Raw genomic sequence first — 18,357 nt, 5'->3', positions numbered from 1 at the left:
GTGAGCTTTGGTCAGCCACAAAATCAAACTGCATAATTAAATGCTGTGATAGCGGTGATGAACCTCAGTGGAATGAAGACGATATACTGCTATGGTTAAAGAAATAATGTATTTCATTAGTATTCACCACAAGAAATGGACAATAAATAATTTAACGATTGCTGAAATTCAAACCTTTTTTTTTTAGAGATTGTTTAAAGCACCCATTGGTGGTCCCCTAGGGAAAGTGGTGTTTTCACATTAGTTAAGGGCCTAAATGATTTAGTATTTAACTTCAGTGCCAGTATTGGACTTCACTCTTTGAAATATATCTCATTCAAATGAACGAGCACACTGGAAGAGAGCACATTTTTATTATATAATGCATAGAAAAATTATGTGCAAACTATAAAGTGCATCAGTAATCATCAATATCTTTCAGGAAATATTCATCATACAACATGTCTACCAAAATTTTAAATCTGAATTAAGCTCTTTCAACTCTGCAAACAGACTGATTTCTGTTGTATGCTTTGAAAGCAAACTCTTAAGCAAACGCAATGGTTGCACTGAAGGTTATAATAGTAGAAAAAGTAAAGAAATACACACATGCCATTAAACCTTTTATAAAAACAGATTTCAATTTGGTGGCTTGCAAAATCAATATAGAGAAAACTGCACATCTTTGGCTGAAGAGTACTCATGTTGACTGCTGAAAAAGGACTAGAACAGTGAAACAAATGATCTCTCTCACACTTTTCACACAGCATTCTATACGTTCTGCAATTTCACACACATCCCTGCTTCTGCAATACATTCATTTCATTCCCACCTCTAACATTGCTGCTCTTCACCTTTCTCCAGTAATTTTCAACATGAGGATCACACCAGGGGCTGTTTATCTGCAGTGGTGGAAGTCAGAGAATCTGTACTGGCTGTGTAGATGGGCTTCTTCTTAGAGTGGTCATCACTGGAGGAGAGCAGAAGCAGAGAGTGATAATGACACCACCTTACTTTAAAACAACTGACTGTGAAAAGCCTAGAGTCATTAAATAACACGTCTGGTACAGAGAGGATGCCTTTAATGCTCAAAGGAGCTTTACATAGGCCATTGTCATACAATTTACTGACAAAGTAGATTTAATCAGAGTAATATGTTCAGCTTGGCCACTGTAAACAATTTTCATCTCCTTCTCAAAAAATTACAAAGTTCTCATTGCAATAGCGTAGTTTTTCAAAAACTGATTTGCCAAAACCATACCATTGAAAATCACAGTATAAAATTGTAAAGATGTAATGCTATTGCTATGTTGTTATTTTCTCATTTTACTTGGTTCCTCTGGGTACGGGTCCTCCTGTTTTCTTGTTTTTATGCATAATTCCTTATTTCTTGAGGTTTAGTATCTAGTGCTAGGCTTGCTCACTTCTGCCTATTTTGGTGTTGCTTTCAGGTTGCCTGATTCTAGTGAACTGTGGTTCTCTCACTATGACTGCAAAATCTAAAGGTGAACAGAAATAAGTTCCTTTATTATACGTACATGGGTCCTTTGCTTTTCTTTTGCCTGGCCCTGCGGCACAGAAAGACCGTCATGGACAGGACAGCCACCAACAGAGCAAGACCTGACGCTGAGGTCATCAGCATGATCTGGCCACTGGTGGTCTCGTACCATGGGGCGTCCGCTGAGCAGCAGATACAAACAGTTAGAAGCAGTTGATGACGTTATCATTCATTTCCTCATTTAGGAAGGAGATTTAGCAATCTGGCTAATTGGCAGGTTAGGTTAATACACTGACCACTAGGCGAGTGTAGATTTGTTTACTAGGCAAAAAGTTAACTTCCACAAATTCCAAAGATTATTACTTATGTGAATTCAAATTACGCAATGCTTTGTTACTTGGTGTAATTTCCTTTGCCATCCTTGACACTAGTGTTTAAGGTCTAAGTCATTATTCAATCTCCCTTCCAATTTGTGTCCTAATTAACATTTCAATGAAACAATGAAACTTAACCATTTTTGCACTGAACTATAGTCTGGTGTTATTATTCTTCCACGTTCCTGAATCTACAGCTGATCAGAATAACATTTCTACATTCCAACACTCTCCTGACCTGACAGCACAACGATGCTGACAGTGCGGGTCTTCAAGAGTGAGCTGACACTGGGGTGTTTGGCTGTACAGGTGTAGTTTCCTGAGTCCAAGGCAGTCACTTTGAGCAGCTTCAGGGTCTTGGACAGTTGAACCCAGACTCCCCCCTATAAGAAAGTGAAAAAAGCAAAGACAGAGTGAGCAGGAGGTGCACAAACCGAGAAGAAACAAAGGTTCTGCATGACCATGAAGAGTATTCCCAACCTACTGTAAGTGTGAAAGAATGTGAACTTAAGTGATAACATCCAAAAAATAATGACACTGTAGCATGCTGTTATTTGTGAGGGAATGAGAGGGAAAGAATAAAAAGAAAAAAAACCTCAAAATGTGACGCTGAGACCAATGATTACGATTCCTGGATGGAAACTAGCGCTGAGGACAGAGCACATCATAACCATACAAATGATCTGGCACTAGAGGATTTCTTCAGCTCGCCAACAAAGTCCATTTCAATTTGAATGGAATTGAATTAAGCGGATTTCCAAGCAACCCAAGTTCTGTCCAAAACAGCATTGTGTATGCTAATCCATTGGCTCAAAAAATAGCCTTCCTGCTTCCCCCTGTCTCAAGGACAGAAACAGTGAATAATGCAAAGGTACTGGCTGCCCATTTAACGGCACAATAACGTTTAGAACCAGATTTATTTCTGGAGTTGCGGGCAGCTGGGAATGGGAAGAAGGCCTCTGCAAGGTTCATAAGACACAGTCCATAATGCTAATAGGTATAAAACAATAACTAGAGGATACTGTAAAATGATACTGAATACCATGAGTATCACTACACACACAATAAAAGATTACTGCAAAATTCTGATGAAAGAGATACAAGCATGGACCTGTCTATCCTCAAATATGTTGTATGCAACACCTTTAAAGAGGGACGAATTGTGTAAACCTTCAGAAGGCAAAACTACAAAGCATAAAAGGATATTCTTTACTCTTAAATGGCTAATTTCTTCTATTTAATAGTATGATAGTTCCTCATGTAACTCCTGTGTTCAAAAATACATTTATACTTATATTTTTATATTTTTGTACTTAATACTTTTATACTTAGAGTTGTGAGCTGCAGACTGATTCAGTCAAAATGACCAGTATGGCACTGTCCCTAATGTCTTTTATGCATTTTGCATACCAAGTGTACTTTAATTTGCATGCAGCAGCGTTGAACAACTATGATCTTATGCAAAGCGATGCAATCCAAAACCAGTCATGGACAGGACTAGACATGAATTCACCTCTTTACTCCACAGGTACGATGGCGTCTCAGAGGCGGAGGTGGAACACTCCACCTCCACATCATCCCCTTCTGAGACTCGGAGGTCCTGCAGGGAACTGAAGTAGCGGCTGAAGGAGCTCCCAGGCTGATAAAAAGACAGATCCCGCATGTCTGAAGAAGACATATAAAAAGGAGAGATGATCACTAAAGGATCGTGTGGCCCACATACACTAAGAAAAATAATCCTTTGAATTTACTTGATTTGAATGTGTACATTGGTCCCACGTGATCAGAATATGGCCAACCAACATATATGTTTCAGTTTTTCTCAATTATATGTTATTCTTTAAGGCTAAATGTTAAACATTCTCGATAATCAACTGAAATGTACTTGACTAAATCATGTCTACAAAAGAAACACATATTCATTGTGTTACATTCACTAAATTCATTTTTGTTAATTCAAAGACCCCTTTTTTCCATTTTTTTCAGTGTACAAATTCTGTTTATACACAGAAAATGACCAATAATGAGAGAAGACATAGCAGAATGTGCACATAACTCAATGGTCAGTTGATGAATAAGGGCAAATGTTATTCCTTGCTGTTTCTTAACTAGTCAGAGTATAGTAACCTTATTAAACCAGCTAGGTTACATGTTTGCGTACTTCATTCATAAACTATGAGGCCATGCTCAACCCGATCTGACTGGGTTTCTGACTGGGTTTTCAGGCTCTGTGCAGACCAGCACTCACAATGAACGGTGAGGGAGAGAGCTGCGGAGGAGTTCACCGAGTTGCTGTCTGACGCGCAGCGGTAAGGCCCCTCGGTATACGACTGGATGTTGGAGATGGTGAGGAGCACACGGCCTTCACTACGGATCACATCAACGTCGTAGTAAAAGCAGCGCCGATACAGCATCTCCAGATCCAAACGGTACCACCTATCCATCATCTAAACAAGAGTAAAGCCACAATGCATGTGAGCCATTTGAGATGTTTATACAAAATCATTCTCTATCTATCTACTCTTGAGCTGATGAACAAGACATGTGGTCATATTGACTGATACGATCAAAGTACTTTTGATCTGAATCGGAGTTTAGGCTTCTAACATCTAAAAAGGCCTGTTGTTAAAGAGAATAATTAGAATGAAAGGACTGCATGGGTCCTGTCAACAAATATTATATTACAGGCTCACCTTGGAATACCTTTCAAAATAAACCTGGCTCATGTTTGCCGCAGCGTCTGAGTCCACACACTCGAGAGTAACAAGCTCCCCTTCCACAACCGGTTCAGCTGGACCTTGGAGAAGAAGGTATGCTGGCGAAGACAGGGAATGTATGTAGACAGTAAAAGACAGAAAGTATTTACTTTCACTTTTCTTATTGTATAATGGCCTGAGCAGCTGCCTGAAGTCAGAAAACAATTCTTCAACCACATCCTTTTCTTTGAGTTCATACACGTAAATAAATTTCATAAATGTCTAAATTGCTACAAACGTGTCTTTTACATGAAAACGACGACTTGACGCTGTTGTTAAAAACTGCAGGATGAAAAAAACGAGTCAGGTTTGCTTTCATAATGCGTGTTCGGGGTTTTTCCATCATGGTGGCCAGACAGCCGCTTTGCCTCGTAAACTCTAATAAACATCGAGGGGATATTAAATAAAGCAGCACAGTAACGCGGAAGCGACAAAATATCGACTGTTCAAGCCAAGACTGACAAAAATCATAATTCATAGGTCAAATTAAATTAAATTCTGCGAGTTTAACAAATAAAATACAAAAATTACCACATCAGGCGGAGACATTTTATACAACCTCTTATACTACATACAGGTGTATTTAAATACTTTGGCAGCTATTGTGAGATAAAATGACGTTTACCGTTGTCCATCTGAAAATGAACGAACGCCAGCAGCGCCAAAAAGAGAAGCGTTTTCATTTTGCTTATTTTGCCCCCAACCCAAGACTCTTCTTCAGCGTCCTGCACTTTAGAAGCGGACTTGAGGATCGAGCTTTTTTGGTTCCACCATTTATGCAAAAAGTAGGGGGCGTGGCCGTGCAGTCACGTGTTTTAGTGTTTACCCTCACTACTGAGTGCTGATGCAGGAATAAAGGTGCGTTCGTTCGAATATGTTTTGTTTAAGATATTGTAGATCTGTAGTTATGGCTAAAGCACACAAACGTACCATTTTGTATATAAAGTAGCATATGAGGAAACAAAAGCCGACGAGCCAATTAATAAGCTGGGTTTTGTGACGTCACTCGTCTCCATGTGAGGGTTCGAATTGAAGTATGTTTCAGTGTAACGTCGTCATCCGTCTTGGCTGAGTTTGCCGGAGCAGTTAGTGTGAAATTAAATGATCACTTGCTCGTGTCTTTTAGTGTCACACGATGCAAAAATGATATATGTTAACACAGTATCAATAAAAATATGTAATACATGTATTAAATTATTTTAATACATTTAAAACAGGAATAAAAATGTTAAAAATAATATGTGTATAGCTTTATGCATGGTGATACAGATACTGGTATTACTTTACTTTACTTTATTTAGCAGACGCTTTTATCCAAAACGACTTACAAGAGGAAGACACCAGCAATTCTCGTTCGATTTCTATAGAATATTGAGTTTACAAACTAAGAGCCCTGATAAGGCTCAGACTTGTCAATGAAGAGCATGCTCAGAGATTGTTAGGTGCTAGACGAAGAAAAATTATAATGTATTTATACATTTTTGTATTGTTTGTGCAATGTGTACGCATGTGCGTGTGTAAGTGTTAGATTTGTCTGTAATATTTTTTGAACAAGAGGGTTTTCACCTGCTTCTTAAAAGTGGTGATAGTCTCGGCTAGTCGTGTGGAGGAGGGCAGGTTGTTCCACCAGCCAGGGACAACAACGGAGAACAGAGATGATTGGAATCGGAGACCCCGTGAAGAAGGAATTTTTAGTCTCCTTTCGTTTGCAGATTTTTTTTATTATTATTATTATTGGGTTATTATTATTATTGGGTTAAATCCAACGTCAAATCTGGGAAATGAAAGTAAAGTTCACCTTCAAATGCATAGAAATGCACTTTAAGCATCTGAATAATTACACACTTGGCCCACTTTCCTACAGAAGAATAAGTGACGCATACTGCTGTAAACAGACATTTCTCATTTTACGCGTGGCTGTAGGTGTAGCATGTGCAACTTAATATTACAGGCCGCTCCGCCAAGTTCTAGATTTCCTACACATGATAAACAACACAAGCAAGATATTCCCCCTACATGTTAGGGCAAAGCAGGGCAAAGTGGTGGGTTCAATCACACTTTTTCAGATTAATGAAATTCAATGAAAATTATTCATATATATATATATATATATATATATATATATATATATGTGTGTGTGTGTGTGTGTGTGTGTGTGTGTGTGTGTGTGTGTGTGTGTATATATATATATATATATATATATATATATATATATGCCATTTTGTCTTGAAATGAGCACAGATACAAACCACAAACAAACTAGTCTGCTTATTAGAAAAGTTGAGGATGTGTTACTAATGAAAGTGAAGTGATTGTCATTGTGAAACACTGCAGCACAGCACACAGTGACACAACGAAATGTGTCCTCAGATTTTAACCATCACCCTTGGTGAACAGTGGGCAGCCATGACAGCCGCATGGGGAGCAGTGTGTGAGGATGGTGCATTTTCTAAGTGGCACTTTGGTGACTCGGGATCCAAACCAGCAACCTTCTGATTACGGATCCGCTTCCTTAACCGCTAGGCCAGGTCAGGTCAAGCCTCATGAAAAGCAAAAATACAACCATGTCAAAACAGATGGACCAAGAAGAAATTCTATAAAGGTTCAAAGTGGGAATAAACAATAGTTAGCTGACCGGGCAAACCCTGCAATGGAGTGATATCCTTGACGATTCTCATATTTCAAAAGATTAAAGCATTTGTTTGCGTGGTGGTTTCTCAAAACGTTGTTAACACAATAAATGCCTGAAATTTGGAGTTAACATTAGGGTTCAACCATACAATGGTGGCCTAGCAAGTAAGGAAATGCACACGTAATTTGAATGTTGCCGTTTGAATCCTGAACTACCAAGGTGCCACTGAGGTGCCACTGAGCAAAGCACCGTCCCCTTTACACTGCTTCCCGGGCGCCTGTCATGGCTGCCCACTGCTCACCAAGGGTGATGGTTAAAAGCAGAGGACACATTTCGTTGTGTCACTGTGTGCTGTGCTGCAGTGTATCACAATGACAATCACTTCAATTTCAATGACACTACACTGTTCCTCTAAAGGTTCTTGAATATTATTCTGGCCCAGGTTACATATGAAAGTAAAAAAAAAAGTTCTAAAACGATTTTACTCCAGTGAGCTCAAAAAGCAATCAGAATTGCTCATTCCAAGTAAACTCGGCTGAGATGTGGGTACAATTTATTTGTAACTTTTATGTTTAATGTTGAATTGCATCATTTGCATCTTATGTGAAATTTTGCAGCATGTGTAATATTAAGACACTGAAAATATGCACCAATCAGCAACAAAATCAAATGGATAAAGCAAATCACATTATGTTTTAACACTGGAGCCATTCAGAGGAAGTAGGAAGCTGGCCTGATGAGTCTTTTAGATTATGGTGATGGTCAGGTGAGTGTACATGCTTTTCTATGTAAGAGATGTATGCAAATATATACAACAGGGGAAAATATAATCTGGCAGATTTGGTGTTATTGTTCTTCGCAATCCTAATCCTGGAGTCCCAGACTTTCTGGCAGGCAGTTTCTCTGCCTGGAACCATGGGATTGGACATAGCTAATGTTCTCCTGAAAAACAATGGGTTCTAGCATTGATATGTATGTTACTTTGACAAATAACATATTATTACAGTGTTGTACACTCCTTTAGGCCATATACATTATTCATGGAAGCCTCTCTAAATTATTTCGTAATTGTTCAGAAATTAATTAAAGTTTTAAAGTGAAGTGATTGTCACTTGTGACACACAGCAGCACAGCACATGGTGCACACAGTGAAATTTGTCCTCTGCATTTAACCCATCACCCTGAGTGAGCAGTGGGCAGCCATGACAGGTGCCCAGGGAGCAGTGTGTGGGGACAGTGCTTTGCTCAGTGGCACCTCCGTTGCACCAGGCCACCACTGCCCCGCTAGGCCACCACTGCCTGGTTTGTAAAACATGATAAAATATTCTCAATCTGAGGCTCTGTGTGATGTGCTGGAAAAATGTAATCTGTGGTGACCAGCAAGTTTCGAGAATGATTGATTCTGCTAATGTCCTGATAATAGATACCATGAGGCACCTTCACAGATCTTCACAGATCTTCACAGAATCCACGCCTTTTACAATAACAAAGGAAATCTAACAAAGCTACCCTATACAACTTTTAATTGTGACAGACTGGTGCGTTCCCAAAGCCAGAAAGTGCACCAAGCCACAATTTTTTGGACAAGAACAGACAGACATTCACGGATCACTAGTTAAAACAAGTACTAAAGTGCTTTGGCAGTTTTATTTGAGCAGAAAACCAAAATGTTGACAAAATATCTAACACATAGAAATAGATCACAGAGTTATACAGTGTCCACAAGATGTCACTCCAAAGCTATACCGAATATCGACCATTATAATACACACCGGAACAGTATGTAAGTAAATTACATTTCAGTCAATACAGAAGACAGGTTATGTATTACTTTCCAAGTAAATTTCAGTAATAATAAAAAAAAGGTTACTTCTGTAAATAAGACCTACAATATAAAATAAAATCTAAATGATCAAAAACATGCACCAAGACATGAGATCTACCATACTGAGTTCAATACAGTAACTTCAAAAACTGAACCTGTGAGTGAACTGTGAACCTCAGTTTGTGTGGTAACATGATGTATTTAACGGAGACAGAGCGGCTTTATATTATGACCCCATGTTCTGTCCATATTTTATTATGTTAACATCTTTCGAAAAGTGTTCATCAACACTGCTGTTCAACATATCAGAAAATTATTATTTTCAGACTTAACATCCAATACAAAAACTAATACAGACAGACCAGTAGAAATTGAACAGTACTGTAAAAAAAAATGTATACAATACGTAAATATTATAAATGCTGTATAAAAGCCTGGAGGGGCACCTCCATTGTCCTAAGATGCTGTAGCCCTCCAAAAACATAGTTAAGACTTTTTTCCTGTCTTCTTCTTAGGCAGCAAAAGCTAAACTATCGCAAAACGATAATTATATTCATATTTCAGAAGAGCTGAATATCTAAAGAACTAAAGTAACCGGACAGACCATATCACCAATGTAAAAAATGATGAACATTTGTCCACAAGCAGGAATATAGTGTGGATAAGTGTTTAGTATTTTTTTTTTAAATCACAATGTTTTAACAAGTTCTAGACTTAACAATTAGAAGAGTCATTTCCAATGGCAATGACTGTAGTATGTCTTAATTCGTTACATTGTTAAATGTGACTAGATTTAGTAACATTTTTGGATAAATCTCTTTTTCAACCTTTTCTTAAAGTGCCATTTTTGTTATCCCAAATGTATAGTGGAAAAATACATATAAAATAAAGTAATTGCACAAGTTTCTACCTTATTTTAAAATTACACTATGCTTGTTCAGTTCCTTTCTCCTTAGCCTGCAAACTAGTATCTTCCTGCTCCCTGTTGTCGGTGGAGTAATGTTCCAAAGCCTGGTGTTTGTTCCTGGAAGGTGCATCTGGAAACCGAAGACCACAGTCCTCGCAGGCATATGGCAAGGCCTTCCCCTCTCGACCCCCCTGCTGCTTCTTGCTGTGGCTCCCCTTTTCCCTAAGGGATTTGCCAGTAGACTGGCCGCTGTCGGGTTCTACACGCAAACTTGACTGTGAGGACACCACTGAGACAGAGGTGCTGCTGAGGTCCTGGGGCTCCCTGCTGGGGCTGCTGCAGGTGTTTGAGCTGAGGCTTCCTGTGGGACTGGCACTCGCGTGTCCAGCTAGAGATGAAGAGGTCAGGCTGAGACTCGGACGGCCAGCAGACCCACCGCCCAGGCTGGGATCGGGGATGATGCCATGGACGGTGCGATGGTGGAAGCGGATTCCAGAGCGGTTGGAGAAGCCCTTCCCGCAAAGACTGCACACAAATGGCCGCTCGCCTGTGTGGATGCGCATGTGGATCTTCAGAGCCCCTGACTGGGTAAAACACTTGCCACACTGCGAGCAGCGGTAGGGCTTCTCCCCCGTGTGGGTGCGCTGGTGTGCTCTTACTCCAGCCAGGTGGGGAAAACCTCTCCCGCAGTAGGCACAAGTGTAGGGTCTCTCCCCCGTGTGGATTCGGCGGTGGATCTTGAGAGCACCTGACTGGCTGAAACTCTTACCGCATTCCGGACAGGTGTAAGGTCGGGCCCCGGTGTGCACATTGAGATGTATGCGCAGGTTGCTGTGGGAGTTGAAGGCACGGCCACACTCGGCACACATGAAGCCCCCGGTCTTGGAGGCATGCTGGGTGCGCTGGTGCTGCAGGAGCTGGGAGGGGCGAGGGAAGGACGCATTGCAATGCATGCAAGGGTGCTGTTGGAGGCCTTCTTGCTGAGCATGGCCCTGCTGGTGCCTCAGGAGCTGGGCACAGGTGGGGAAGGTACGCTGGCATGAGAGGCAGGGGAAGGGGGGTGGTGACTGGGCGGTGTGACGCAGCCGGGGGCAGGGCAAGCAGGACGTGAGGGGGCAGTGGTGGTGGAAATGCTGGTTGGCGTGGGCCAGGTGGATGTCCGTTCCCTGCTGGTGATGCAGGAGCTGGGCACACGTCTGGAAGCCACGGTGGCAGCAGAGACACGGGAAGGTGGGCATCGGTGGAGGAGGGCAGGTCTGGGTATGATTTGGACTATGAGTGTTAGTTCCTTTATCTTGGTGCTGGGACTGAGTAATCTCAGAAGAGCCAGTAGGCTCACTGGCCTCCTCCTCCAGAGCCAGGCCCAAGCCCAGAGAAATTCCAAGGCCCACAGGAACGGAGTTAAGATCTTTGGCCTGCCGCACATGGTGAGGCGCAGCCTGCTGCTCTCTCGGCTTCAGGGTTTGGAGAGTAAGTGGAGAGTTGGATGATGAAGAGAGAGGGCAGCCTGGGCAATTGCACCCACTGTGCTGAACTAAAAAAAAAAATTTTACATTTCATTTTAAACAAAAGCAACATAAAACCACAACATGTGTGTCTGTGTACTGTAATATATATATAAATGTTATCAGAATAACAACTCACTCTGTTGACTCTCGTGTCTTGATTGCCCACTCTTCTCTCCAGTCTGAGGAAAGTGTTGCTGACCATAGGCGGGCGTGCCTTTGCCATGGGTGCTCCTGGACGTGGCAGCGTGGGTGTGGGGGAGAACTTTCAAGCCCAGCGCCTCATGGCCCGCTGTCTCCCAGGCATTCCTCAGAGCTTCCTGCTGGATGAAGTCTTTCACAGGGGGACCAGGGGTTGAAGTGCTGGAGGCCACAAGATCACCAATGAACTGCTGCATCTCCAACCAAGTGCACGGTCCACGCTACGAAAAAAGAACAAAAAACACGTTGTACGTTTACATTTACAGCATTTACCAGACGCCCTTATCCAAAGCGGCTTACAATCAGTAGTTACAGGGACAGTCCTGTAACTACTGGAGCAACTCAGGGTTAAGTGTCTTGCTCAGGGACACAATGGTAGTAAGTGGGATTTGAACCTGGGTCTTCTGGTTCATAGGTGTGTTACCCACTAGGCTACTACCACCCTATGAATGTTATTAAACTTTACAATCAATTGTAGAAACACAAAGCATTTGGTAAACTACGCGGGTGCGTTAACTGTGCGCGGTAAGTGCGGATTAAAATGCGACACGTGAAATTTCCACTCGTGTACTCACGCTGGAAGAAACTCTGTCTTTGTCCATTTATAACACGTGCGTAGCGCCGTCACACAGCACGGAATTCTCACTTCAAACTATCAACAGCATCGGGACGGCGGCGGGTCATCTTAAACGCGACTCTCGTTTTTTTGTGTGCAAATCACAATCCGCTTATTTCCACTGTCCCGTTTTATTTGATTTTTTTTTTTGCTTGTTGTTATTACGACAAAATTTTACGACGAACCGAGTGTTTATTTCCGGGCCTTTTTGTCACGTGACTGAACGGCGCCGCCCCCTCGTGCTCGCGGAAGAAATCATATTCCCATATCAAATCGATCATTTGTTTCAGGTACCCTCTGTAATTCACTACATATTCGATTCATTCCACGTTAGAAAAGCACCGATGAAGCTGTACGTGCCATTCCTCTTTATGTCTCTCGTTCAAAGTGATGCGTAAATAATTATAATCATTGACACAAGAAAAAAAATTCAGTGTCTCAAAGAGAATTCCTTACTATAGCAAATTGTAAAAATTCTATTTAAAAAGTAATAACGCAATTATGCTCTGCCCTGAAAATTGCATGCTGGTTTAAAAAAAGAGGAGCAGCTTGTTTTCAGACTGGTCGCACCAGTCTGAGTCTCCATGATGGCTATAAACAAGTCCAGGTACCATTATTATTTCTCAGATGCCCTTACAACCAGTATTGACAGGGACAGTCCCCCAGGAGACACTCAGAGTTACCGGTCTTGGTCCGGGGTATAATGGTACTAAGTGGGGTTCGAACCTGTGACTTTGTGGTCTTCCAATTGTGTGACTCCTAATTACCACCTCTATCGTGTTGTTGTGCTTTCAGCAGGTACACAGGAAAGGAGCGGGCAGAACAACATTTACTTTAATAATTGAAAACGAGACAGGTCTCGCACACAGCATCACAGAATTGCCTACAGTTCAGAATATTAACACTACTCATGTCCTACTACTGAATGTCCACGGTACTCTACATCCTTGCTTGATCCCTGTTCTTCGGCTCACCACAGACCAGCCATCTGTGCATTCAGTGCCGTGTGGCGGAATGTTTCAAGGCCTTTTCCGTGGCCTCAGCCTTTTCCGCGGTGGGCTGACAGGAGGGGGCGGCGAGCGGGAAAAGGAACGAGTGGACGAGGACTTGACGCGCGGCTTTATCGCGCTCGGCTCCTCAGCTGCGCAACTGTCCGCTTGCATTGCATGCTCCATATAATGCTGGACCAGATCACCCTCCATAACAATCTTGCCACAAGTCACACATTCATGTGGTTCCCCCTCAGACTCCTCCAGTTCATCTCTCTGATCATCTGTAATTTCTACCTCCACACTGTTGCAGGATCCGACATTCGTATCCAGGCTTGAGCCGCTTTGAAAGCCCGTCTCCAACGACTCTTTAGCTCCAGTGCTCTGCGACTCCATCTTCACACAAACGTTATTGCTAGTTGGCGAAACTGCAGGGGGACCTTCTGGCATTGCCTTAACCACAGTGCTCGCACAGCTACCAGCGATCAGCTGTTTGAGGCGCGTCACTGGTCCCTCTAATTTATACTGGGAGGCAGAACCCTGCTCAAGAGATGGAGCCATGCTGACTTGCTCCATAGCCTTTCCACCGGCCTGCGGCCCTTTATCTGGGGGACCGACAGAAAGGACCTGAGACTTTGGACTTGAGTTCTCTGATGGAGTAGCAGGAAGAGGAAACAACATGACCATTGGAGCTTCATGATCTGGCTTCTTATTTAACGTTAAAGTCCACACTCCAGGGTTCTTCACAGGAATCTTCATAGGAGCCTTTGGGGCCAAAGAGGGTAGAGTCTTATTTGCAGGTTTTTTTCTCATAGGAAATGAGGAAGCCTTTTCTTTTTTTGACACCTCCTGCAAATAAATAAAATGTAATTAAAGCTATGTAATTAATAGTTTTATACATTTCTAACAATTAGTCAGTTGAAACCGTGGCTGAGAAAAAAAAAAAACCTTACCTTAGGAGGGACTTCTGTACCACAGTGTTTGAGGTGGAGGTCAAAGGCCTGCTGATGGGGGAAACCTAAACCACAGTCCTGACAGAGACAGGGACGCTGACTGGCATGGCCACCCATGTGAGACATGAGGAGCAGAGATGAGCGAAACCCCATTCCACACTCCGAACACTTTAGCACTCTCTGGTGGGAGGTGGCATGCTTCTTCAGCTCGTCCTTTCCGGGGAAGATCTGCCCACACTCCATGCACCGGATCTCATCCTTCTTCACTGGTTGGGCGTTCAGATCCCCCCAGCAGCCAGTCTCCTTCTTGTGTGTCTGGAAGTCAGTCTGGTTACTGAAAGTACAGAGACAAGCCATGCACTCGATCTTCTGGAAACTGCACTGGTGCTTGTGGTACAGTGATGCTTGGCGGAAGTGGCACTTGCACTTGACACAAGTGTACGGAGGCAAACCGAGGTGTGAGAAGCAGTGGCGCAGCAGGGAATTCTTTCGGTTAAAGCTCCTTCTGCAGTCGGTACATTGGTGGCTACGCCGCCTGCACTTGCTCTCTGTGGGCTGGGTGAGGTTCTCTGTGCAACTCGACTGGATTCCAGAGGCATGCTGTTTAACATCTTCTTTGTGGGAGTCTATGTGTTGCTGGCACTCCTCAATGTATGTGAATATTCGTTTGCAAAAGTCACACTGGTAGAACTCGTTCTCAAAATGGTTGTTTTCTAAATGAATCTTAAGGTCTCCCTCCGTTGGAAATCTGGCTTCACATACCTGGCAGCGAATAGACACTGCATGGGTTTGCAAGTGTGCTTGGTAGTTGGCCTGATGGCAAAAGCGCTTACCACACTCGGTACAGCTGTAAGGTCGCACTCCTGTGTGGAGGTTCATGTGATCATTGAGAAGGAAGTCACTAGAAAAAGACAGGTTGCAAGAGTTGCAATGGTGCTCACAAGACTGACCGAAATCTGAAAAGGAAGAATGATGGCACACATTAGAAAAGCGACTGGAAAAAAAAGGCCAGTCAATAAAACTAATGAGCCCAAAACATGATTAAGAGGGGAAGCTGCTGGCTGACTTAATATGACAAAAGAATCACTATAAATCTGTCATATATTTTTCCAAGGGATCAGTTGTCACCAAAAAGAATACCAAAGATGACTGAAGAGCTTCTTGGCCCTACATTGTAAATATTCATTTGAACAAAATAATTTGTGCAGATTTGTCTGTAACTGCAGTCAGATTTATTTTCTTGGAAATTCTCTACTAATTTGAATGAATGGACAAACAAAGATGATATAGCAATATAAGAGGAAAGTAAAAGGTGGGAAAAAAAAAAAAAAGAGGAAAGGTGGTAGTAGCCTAGTGGGTAACACACTCGCCTATGAACCAGAATACCCAGGTTCAAATCCTACTTACCGCCACTTAACCCTAAGTTGCTCCAGGGGGGGACTGTCCCTGTAAATACTAATTGTAACTCGCTGAAAATACTAATTGTAAGTCGCTCTGGATAAGGGCGTCTGATAAATGCCGTAAATGTAAATGTCTGATAAATGCCGTAAATGAAACAAGACATGAAAAGTGGGACCACTTCAAGATATGTGCTTTTTAACCAGGGACTTATATTTATTTAACAATTTGGCTTTTCTCTCCTTTTTTTTCATGTGATATTTTCTGTTTGTGTTATATATACCATAGCAATGCATCTATGTTGGAACGATTTCCTCATCAGTTCATAAACATAAATGTACTATATTATCTTGGATAAACCTATTCATTATGAAGGGCAGTACTTTCTTACATTGTTAAAAATTCATAAGGTTCAAACCCCTGGGTGGACGTCCCCGGGTAAAAGCACATATAATAAATAGTGAGCTCACCTTTGTTGCAGTCATCTTTCACTTCTTCTTCAGAGACCTCTTCTTCATCATCCTCCTCCTCCTCAGTTTCCTCAGAAGATTCCAGAAACACATCTGTGCCTTGCCCAGTATTATCTAGGCTGCTCGGTCCTCTAGCAAAAGGTTGAGTTTTTTCCTCCTCAGATCCTTTCCCTGCTTCCTCAGTGGAAAGAGTCTTTTGCATCGAGTCTGACTGCAATATGGCTGTCTTTGCGTTCAAATCTGCAGAATTTACTAATATAGTCACATGTTTATAAGAACCAGCTTGGATTTTTACAGACCTCTCTGCCGTATTATGTGATGTTGTTGGCTCTTCTAATGTCTCTGTAAGGCCATAATTAACACAATTCAGATGAGCATCCATTTGATTATTGGCAATGGGGCCTTTGTATGGAGTATCTGTTGTGGGTGTCTTTTCACCATTCTGAAATGGACCGGCATGTGTCACGGCAGTGGTCTGTGAGATATGATTGGGATGAGAGAGACTAACCAGCTGCTTGTTTACAGGTATGTGTGGGGCAGGGGATTTGGAAGGCGTCGTAGTACAAGGGGCAGCCACAACACTACTTGACGGAGAAGAAACTATGGCCTCTTTATCTGTGCTGGAAGAACCATAGCAAAATCCCAGCTCCGTCAGCTGAATATCAAGAGTGAATTCAGGAGTCATATCTGCTAAAGGGAAAAAAAAATCTAATTAGTTTGTTTATTCACAAAATTAAACACACAATTCAACAATTTATGTTCAACCTCCTTGTTTGATCGCTCATGCACTTCCCCAGACTTATTGTTCGCAGGTATACAATTAACAAATAGCATATTAAATATCGGGTAACATTATGTTTATTTTTTTGGGTCAATTTCTCCATTCATAAACGCTTTTAGTCTGGGACTAAAACAGGCAACCGAGGTAATGTTCAGCTGCAAGAGAGCACTAAGTATTAAAAATAAAACGTGACCTGACTGTTGGAGAATAAATTACTTGACCGTACATCACTACCGACCCAATAACAATAATGGTTGTGTTGGAGCACCAGCTGGTGTCGTTGGGATACGGTGCTAGCATTACGATCGAAAGCACTTCGCTTTTGATCAAACATCTAGACACTCTATGCTTGGTTAGTAGAGCCAGTCCACTCACCTTCGCGTTTATTTGGCCTCGAAAAGAGAAATGGTCCGCGACGTCAGGGTATTTCCATCAAGCTTTGGTCATTTTAGGCAAGTCCACAAATTCTTGAACGTTTTAAGATGACGTTGTTATCGGCGATCAGGAACACGATAATTTACTTAAATAAGCGTGTTACTTTACAATTGATTTGACCCACAAAAGAATGGAACGGTTGAACGGCAAGCGCTATTGCCGCTCTGCGTCTTCTTCTTCGTGTGTGGAGGTGACACAGAGCGCGGCGCACAAGGGCTGGCGCCTGGTGGACGGAGGCGGTACTGCGCGGAGAAATAAGCGGCTCGCACCCTTACGAGCCACTCACACAATTTATTATTTTTTTCTTATTTAGCTCATTTTATCGCAAGCAGTATGTCTCAATTGTCTTTTAAAGTCCCTACATTTGACACCCTCACATTTCGAGGGTCTGCCAGGAAGTTTTTGTTCCAGCCCACAAATGTGCCACTGAGCAAAGCACCGTCCCCACACACTGCTCCCCGGGCACCTGTCATGGCTGCCCACTGCTCACCAAGGGTGGTGGTTAAAAGCAGAGGACACATTTCGTTGTCACCGTGTGCTGTTCTGCAGTGTTTTAAAATGAAAATCACTTCACTTTCACAATCTGCCCAGCTCATTATTAGGCCCTCCAACATAGGGCTGGAGTGAAGACTCGTAAGCGCACCTGTAATCAGAAAGTGAAGTAATTGTCATTGTGAAACACTGCAGCACAGCACAAGGTGCACACAATGAAATGTGTCCTCTACTTTTAACCCGTGGAGCGGTGTGCCACCAAGTGGTACCTTAGTGGCTCGGGATTTGAACCAGCAACCTTCTGATTAAGGGGCCGCTTCCTTAACCGCTTGGCCACCACTGGTGATGCTGATGGTTATAAGCAGAGGACACATTTTGTTGTGTCATGTCTGTTGTGCTGCAGTGTTTCAAAATGACAATCACTTCACTTTCCCTTACAAACTCTTATCATATGAACAAATCTGCACTGATCCAAATTTAGATATGAAATTGCTAATTTTTTATTTCATCTAAAACAATTACCTGACTTGTAAACAATAAGAAAAA

At 42.3% G+C, this 18,357-nt stretch overlaps 3 protein-coding genes across 4 annotated transcripts; all 3 read right to left on the bottom strand.

Annotated features, from left to right (window-relative positions):
• Nucleotides 1-334: 334 nt before the first annotated feature.
• Nucleotides 335-5,376, bottom strand: LOC114790716 (uncharacterized). The gene is made up of 7 exons (XM_028981005.1): nt 5,233-5,376; nt 4,545-4,666; nt 4,100-4,298; nt 3,365-3,516; nt 2,090-2,234; nt 1,518-1,659; nt 335-949 (listed from the first exon to the last, which is right to left on the bottom strand). Exons 1-7 carry the CDS (start codon nt 5,288-5,290, stop codon nt 862-864), a joined length of 906 nt encoding a protein of 301 aa, XP_028836838.1. The 5' UTR covers nt 5,291-5,376; the 3' UTR covers nt 335-861.
• Nucleotides 5,377-8,858: 3,482 nt separating this feature from the next.
• Nucleotides 8,859-12,523, bottom strand: LOC114790807 (zinc finger protein 696). Its single transcript, XM_028981166.1, has 3 exons — nt 12,253-12,523; nt 11,616-11,898; nt 8,859-11,505 (listed from the first exon to the last, which is right to left on the bottom strand). The coding sequence occupies exons 1-3, from the start codon at nt 12,277-12,279 to the stop codon at nt 9,992-9,994; spliced, it is 1,824 nt and encodes a 607-aa protein (XP_028836999.1). The 5' UTR covers nt 12,280-12,523; the 3' UTR covers nt 8,859-9,991.
• A 586-nt stretch (nt 12,524-13,109) lies between these two features.
• Nucleotides 13,110-17,491, bottom strand: LOC114790876 (zinc finger protein 184). Of its 2 annotated transcripts, none has more exons than XM_028981289.1 (4): nt 17,260-17,491; nt 16,104-16,793; nt 14,236-15,191; nt 13,110-14,131 (listed from the first exon to the last, which is right to left on the bottom strand). In XM_028981289.1, the coding sequence occupies exons 2-4, from the start codon at nt 16,786-16,788 to the stop codon at nt 13,313-13,315; spliced, it is 2,460 nt and encodes an 819-aa protein (XP_028837122.1). In that variant the 5' UTR covers nt 16,789-16,793; nt 17,260-17,491; the 3' UTR covers nt 13,110-13,312. The 2 variants fall into 2 exon arrangements, with proteins under 2 accessions (XP_028837122.1, XP_028837121.1); XM_028981288.1 differs by having other exon boundaries at nt 16,104-16,790.
• Nucleotides 17,492-18,357: the final 866 nt, after the last annotated feature.

Source organism: Denticeps clupeoides, chromosome 5 (assembly GCF_900700375.1).
Source record: "Denticeps clupeoides chromosome 5, fDenClu1.1, whole genome shotgun sequence".
NCBI classification, from domain to species: Eukaryota; Metazoa; Chordata; class Actinopteri; order Clupeiformes; family Denticipitidae; genus Denticeps; species Denticeps clupeoides.
Note: the sequence above shows the minus strand (reverse complement) of the source record. Positions and strands in the feature narration are given on the sequence as shown.

Coding starts and splice junctions, on each gene's coding strand:
- LOC114790716 (XM_028981005.1), bottom strand. CDS start 5,290: ATGAAAACGCTTCTCTTTTTGGCGCTGCTGGCGTTCGTTCATTTTCAG. Junction 3,517..4,099: donor TCTCTCCCTCACCGTTCATT/GTGAGTGCTGGT, acceptor TGTCTTCTTCAG/ACATGCGGGATCTGTCTTTT. Junction 2,235..3,364: donor CGTACCTGTGGAGTAAAGAG/GTGAATTCATGT, acceptor ACTTTCTTATAG/GGGGGAGTCTGGGTTCAACT.
- LOC114790807 (XM_028981166.1), bottom strand. CDS start 12,279: ATGGACAAAGACAGAGTTTCTTCCAGC. Junction 11,899..12,252: donor AAGACAGAGTTTCTTCCAGC/GTGAGTACACGA, acceptor CTTTTTTCGTAG/CGTGGACCGTGCACTTGGTT. Junction 11,506..11,615: donor AAGACACGAGAGTCAACAGA/GTGAGTTGTTAT, acceptor TTTTTTTTTTAG/TTCAGCACAGTGGGTGCAAT.
- LOC114790876 (XM_028981289.1), bottom strand. CDS start 16,788: ATGACTCCTGAATTCACTCTTGATATTCAGCTGACGGAGCTGGGATTT. Junction 15,192..16,103: donor GAAAGATGACTGCAACAAAG/GTGAGCTCACTA, acceptor CTTCCTTTTCAG/ATTTCGGTCAGTCTTGTGAG. Junction 14,132..14,235: donor GTACAGAAGTCCCTCCTAAG/GTAAGGTTTTTT, acceptor ATTTATTTGCAG/GAGGTGTCAAAAAAAGAAAA.